The sequence below is a fragment of the Epinephelus lanceolatus genome, chromosome 13, assembly GCF_041903045.1.
Source record: "Epinephelus lanceolatus isolate andai-2023 chromosome 13, ASM4190304v1, whole genome shotgun sequence".
NCBI lineage: Eukaryota > Metazoa > Chordata > Actinopteri > Perciformes > Serranidae > Epinephelus > Epinephelus lanceolatus.
In genome coordinates, this window is record NC_135746.1 from 15,954,570 (window position 1) to 15,960,569 (window position 6,000).

Here is a 6,000-nt window from a genome sequence, read left to right on the forward strand (position 1 = left end):
AGATGTAAGATCCAAAACCAAAACCGATATAAATATTTGTTGATACAACACAGCCTTCAGGGGCCACAGAATAAATGTGCATGGACAAATTAGTTCTGTGATTCAACCGGCTGAAAAAATATATCCTTAGGTTGAAGCTCTGTTTTACAATCCCCAAGCAAACAACATAAATAGAATGGTATACAATATTTATTAAACCTGTACACACTGTGTGAAATACTGTAAGTCATTGCCACCATCCTGCAGAGGATCTGAATTATTAATACAATGCTGCTGCTGCTTCCACCTACCTTGACCAAATCCTCCAGCTCAGAGGAGTTCACACAGGTGTGCGTGGCCAAGAACTCCAGTTTTTCTTCGAGAATGGCCATCTTCTTTAAGCTCTCATGAGGCTGCTCCAGCGCTTTGAACACCGTCGCCCCAATAATGAGATAAAGCACCACCAAGAAGAAGATGGCTGACACGGTTTTCCACCTCATGACAGTAGTCCGGGTGTCGCACTCGTCCTCTGGAGTGTTCAGCACTACCGGTTTGACCGAGAACGACAGGCGAGGTTTGGAGTTGTGGGTGGCAGACTTCGGGTCCAGAAGGTCAGGTGCGGCCACTGTGAGGATGAAATTGATTGATGTAGAACTATCCATTAGCTATAGACAGATCTAGGCTACAGCATGTGGTTCATACAATGTAAGAGAAAGGCTGCAACAAATACTATTTTCATTGTGGATTATTTTTGCTGTTATTTCCTCAATTAATTGCTTAAAAATTTGGCCAATCAAATGTCAGAAAACAATAAACAACAACCAGTCAATCATCAAAACCGATGATTACTTTATTGGTTGCTGACTAACTGATCAATGCACTAATTGTTTCCACCATACAGTACAGGCCAAAAGTTTGGACACACCTTCTCATTCAATGCGTTTTCTTTATTTTCATGACTATTTACATTGTAGATTCTCACTGAAGGCATCAAAACTATGAATGAACACATGTGGAGTTATGTACTTAACAAAAAAAGGTGAAATAACTGAAAACATGTTTTATATTCTAGTTTCTTCAAAATAGCCACCCTTTGCTCTGATTACTGCTTTGCACACTCTTGGCATTCTCTCCATGAGCTTCAAGAGGTAGTCACCTGAAATGGTTTTCCAACAGTCTTGAAGGAGTTCCCAGAGGTGTTTAGCACTTGTTGGCCCCTTTGCCTTCACTCTGCAGTCCAGCTCACCCCAAACCATCTCGATTGGGTTCAGGTCCGGTGACTGTGGAGGCCAGGTCATCTGCCGCAGCACTCCATCACTCTCCTTCTTGGTCAAATAGCCCTTACACAGCCTGGAGGTGTGTTTGGGGTCATTGTCCTGTTGAAAAATAAATGATCGTCCAACTAAACGCAAACCGGATGGGATGGCATGTCGCTGCAGGATGCTGTGGTAGCCATGCTGGTTCAGTGTGCCTTCAATTTTGAATAAATCCCCAACAGTGTCACCAGCAAAACACCCCCACACCATCACACCTCCTCCTCCATGCTTCACAGTGGGAACCAGGCATGTGGAATCCATCCGTTCACCTTTTCTGCGTCTCACAAAGACACGGCGGTTGGAACCAAAGATCTCAAATTTGGACTCATCAGACCAAAGCACAGATTTCCACTGGTCTGATGTCCATTCCTTGTGTTTCTTGGCCCAAACAAATCTCTTCTGCTTGTTGCCTCTCCTTAGCAGTGGTTTCCTAGCAGCTATTTGACCATGAAGGCCTGATTGGCGCAGTCTCCTCTTAACAGTTGTTCTAGAGATGGGTCTGCTGCTAGAACTCTGTGTGGCATTCATCTGGTCTCTGATCTGAGCTGCTGTTAACTTGCCATTTCTGAGGCTGGTGACTCGGATGAACTTATCCTCAGAAGCAGAGGTGACTCTTGGTCTTCCTTTCCTGGGTCGGTCCTCATGTGTGCCAGTTTCGTTGTAGCGCTTGATGGTTTTTGCGACTCTACTTGGGGACACATTTAAAGTTTTTGCAATTTTCCGGACTGACTGACCTTCATTTCTTAAAGTAATGATGGCCACTCGTTTTTCTTTAGTTAGCTGATTGGTTCTTGCCATAATATGAATTTTAACAGTTGTCCAATAGGGCTGTCGGCTGTGTATTAACCTGACTTCTGCACAACACAACTGATGGTCCCAACCCCATTGATAAAGCAAGAAATTCCACTAATTAACCCTGATAAGGCACACCTGTGAAGTGGAAACCATTTCAGGTGACTACCTCTTGAAGCTCATGGAGAGAATGCCAAGAGTGTGCAAAGCAGTAATCAGAGCAAAGAGTGGCTATTTTGAAGAAACTAGAATATAAAACATGTTTTCAGTTATTTCACCTTTTTTTGTTAAGTACATAACTCCACATGTGTTCATTCATAGTTTTGATGCCTTCAGTGAGAATCTACAATGTAAATAGTCATGAAAATAAAGAAAACGCATTGAATGAGAAGGTGTGTCCAAACTTTTGGCCTGTACTGTATAAGAGAATGGTTCATTCAAATAAATTGTGAGACAAAAACCATCTGGAGAACTAAACTTTAAACTTTATCATAAATGGCCAATAAGTCATGGATATTAAATTCATACATGAACATGTCCCAGTACAGATCTACACTGTTAGAGATAAAGGTGCTTATATTTAAGGTTCTTCAGCTTGTCCGAATTGGAGAACCCTTTTTGGTTCCTGGTATTACCTTTTATAATGAGTTCCACTTGGAAACCAAGAACCCAGGGTTTTGTCTAAAACCTACCCAGAGGGTTCTACTAAGAACCTTTTTATGGTTGCAGGGTTTCACCTATAACCCCCCCACAGGTAGTGCCAAGATCCTTTTATGTTCCAAGGGTTTTGACGAAAACCCAGCCAGAGGGTTCTACCAAGACCTCTTTTATATTCCGAGGGTTTTTACCTTGAATCCACCCAGGGGGTTCTACCAATAACTCTTATAATGCAAGGGTTTCGTATAGAACCCAGTCATGGGGTTCTACTGAGACCCTTTTCATATTCAAAGGATTTCAACGAAAACCCTCACAGGGGGTTCTACCAATAACTCTTTCATCTTCCAAGGGTTTCATCTAGAATCCAGCCAGGGGGTTCTACCTAGAAACTTTTTATGGTGCCAGTCATGGGGTTCTACTGAGACCCTTTTCATATTCAAAGGGTTTAGATCAAAAACCCACACAGGACGTTCAAAAAAGAACTCTTTTATATTGCAAGGATTTCATCAAGAACCCAGTCAAGGGGTTCTTCTAAGAATCCTGTTATATTCTAAGGGGTTTCATCTTGAACTCACCCGGGTGTGGGGGGGGGGGGGGTCTACTGACAATCCTGTTATATTTCACTAATCAGGATTTTCATTTTACAGGTTAGCCTGACACCAAGCGAATCATGCCCAGCAGCTCTTGAGGGGGCGGGGCTGCTGTGGTCCAGCACAACCCACAACACTCCTGCTTCACAATCGTGTTTTTAGGAAGTTGAGAATTTGTGCTGTCACTACTACAGCCTTTACTGTTTCATTGGTGCAGTGCTTCTCATCAGAGTGGATGGCATCTCTGCCAAGTAATATATTAATATATATTATTATATATTAAGTAATATATAATATATATATATATTATATTAACTGGCAGAACACATGTTAAATTAATTGATAAAAGCGATTAAAGATACATCTACATTCAGCCCTCGGTCCTTCAGGAAGAACTCTTTTAGAACCCTTATTTCTAAGTGTAACATCAGAACACTGCTGCGAAATACTCTTTTAATAACGATTAGTATATCCACTCTTTTAAAGACAAATAAACTGCAGACTTTAAATGCACTGCAGCATCTGACACATGGGAACTTAATGTACTCCCTCCTGTGACTTCACTACTGTAGCCAGTTTCCTCTGATGGTGGTTCTTTTACTTCTTACAATAAGGAACCAGAGGAATAGTGCTACTCCGCAGATAATAATGATCTGCATAAGACAGAGCAGGGTCTGAAACACAGCTCATACCACCTGTATTCTTAAACAGTATTTCCAGTTATATCTGGACTTACATGCACACATTTCTGTATCCTGTCTTCCTTCTCTGAGCTTAATCTGATAAGGGGAATTTGATTTCTACCTGGACTCAACTCAGTGAGGCTTTCTTATAACATTAGGTTTTTATATTCAGTGTTATAAAATAAACATGCATGGATAATCATACTTCTAATGTATACAATAGTGTCACAGCAGGGTTTAAATTGTCTCCCCGCATGTATTGTAACTGAAATGATGCTTTTTCTTAGCTTTTGGGTCCCACAGCACAAATGAATACAATGATGGAGTAAAAGCTTATTAAAAATTAAACACTCTTTGTCACAGTCCTGTTTCCCCAAACAGCTTGCTACACTAGCTGCAATTACATAAGCACCCCATGAGGTCCTGATAGACAGTGTTCTACAGTAAACAACTTATGGAGAGGATCACTCACTCAGTAGTAAACTGGGACTGTGTGAAATAAACACATGAACATTGAAATTATTTTTCCTTTTTTAGCTGTATTTGTAATATTACATAACTGCGTCAGTATCTGCTTGATTTCTGTCATTTTAAATGGCTTTTCACGTGCAAAAATAAAAGTATATTAAAGATCACAAGGGAATAATCTAGTGTTATCACCAAGAGGCAGAAAAAGATGCCACAATTCATTAAAACTCACTACTAAACAACACATAAGCATCAGCACATTTTTTTTCTGTATCATCACTCTCTGGAGGTGCACACTTATTACAAGTCATGCAAGATATTTATAATGTTTTTATGATTCAAAAGATGGATTTCAACTAGTTGTTGGCGCACTTACTTCTCTACCATCTCTACTCTCTTTGTTTCCTCATCGACGGATCTTTTTTTCTCCAAGAAAGCACAAATAATGATCTCCTGTTAGCGTCGCCTTGCGCCTCCGGTGCTCCCATCAAGGGACGTGGCTGCTCCCCACATGGTTTCTTCAGTGAGCTGCGCTTCCCTCCACTTTACAATCTCCGGAGAAAATACATCCAGGACATCGCGTACCCAGCAGAAGACGCGCTAGGACGGAGCGTAAAAGGAGAAAGTGGAACAAATCGCTTCCATGAAATCCATGCGGGTGTTTGGAGACATTGTTGCCCGCTGATGCGCCTTAATGGAGAGGACGCAGTGGTTTGTATCGGTCAGAGGAGGTATTCACCGCTGTGACACGCTGCGCTGCTCTGCCACTGCTGGTGTGGACCGTGTGCGCTCCTGCTGAATAAAGTAGAGAGAGGAGCTGTGCGCGCTGTCCAACACTTCACAGGGTTCCCATGCTGCAAAATTTCACACAATGGATGAGCCTATTATCTTAGGTGCACCTCGCTGCTGTTGAGGTTGTGAAAAAAGGGCAGCAGCTCAGCATGAAGATGTCTTACATTTGTACAGTATACATTATGAAAGACCACTCTGGTTCTTTCAAGCATCATCCAACATGCTGTGTGCCTTCCCCTGGTGGCCTCTGAGGAGCCATGTAGGTGTAAAGTCCCTGGGTCAAGAGCACAGTGACAGATGCTACTAAGTAAAGTGTTATCTTCTTGCTTCGGGGAAAAACAACAAAATGGTAATTTTCTATTTTTATGTCATCATTTTACTCAAGAGAACCGTAAAAACACGTTTTATTCACTTTCTGCAACAGCTAGGAGGTCACAGGTTTAAATCATTGCTCAGTGGTCAACAGCCTTCTGTTTTCTCCCAAACCAATCACCAGAAAAAATTATAGCATTGTTCCTTTCTGCAAACCATGAATACCTTACCTTGGCACGTTACATACATATCATATTAACATTGTCTAAAGGGATGTAGCATATGAGCTGACTTTGTCATTGGAAGGTGGAGGTTGATGGTGTGACACCTCAGTGAGAAGCCTGCCAAGCTGCAGACCACAGCAAACCAATGTTTGAGACCAAAAGCAACAAAAATGGCTGTGATCTAGGA

At 41.8% G+C, this 6,000-nt stretch overlaps 1 protein-coding gene across 2 annotated transcripts in view; it reads right to left on the reverse strand.

Moving 5' to 3' along the window:
- Window positions 1–5,367, reverse strand: part of LOC117271223 (potassium channel subfamily K member 2-like) — a 59,816-nt gene extending 54,449 nt beyond the window's left edge. The window contains exons 1-2 of one of the 2 annotated variants that reach the window (XM_033649362.2): window positions 4,862–5,367; window positions 291–604 (exon numbers count right to left, since the gene is read on the reverse strand). In XM_033649362.2, coding sequence (XP_033505253.1) covers window positions 291–604; window position 4,862 — 315 coding nt within the window. In that variant the 5' untranslated portion in view covers window positions 4,863–5,367. Of the gene's footprint in view, window positions 1–290; window positions 634–4,861 lie in introns of both variants that reach the window. The other variant, XM_033649360.2, reaches the window with a different exon arrangement.
- Window positions 5,368–6,000: the final 633 nt, after the last annotated feature.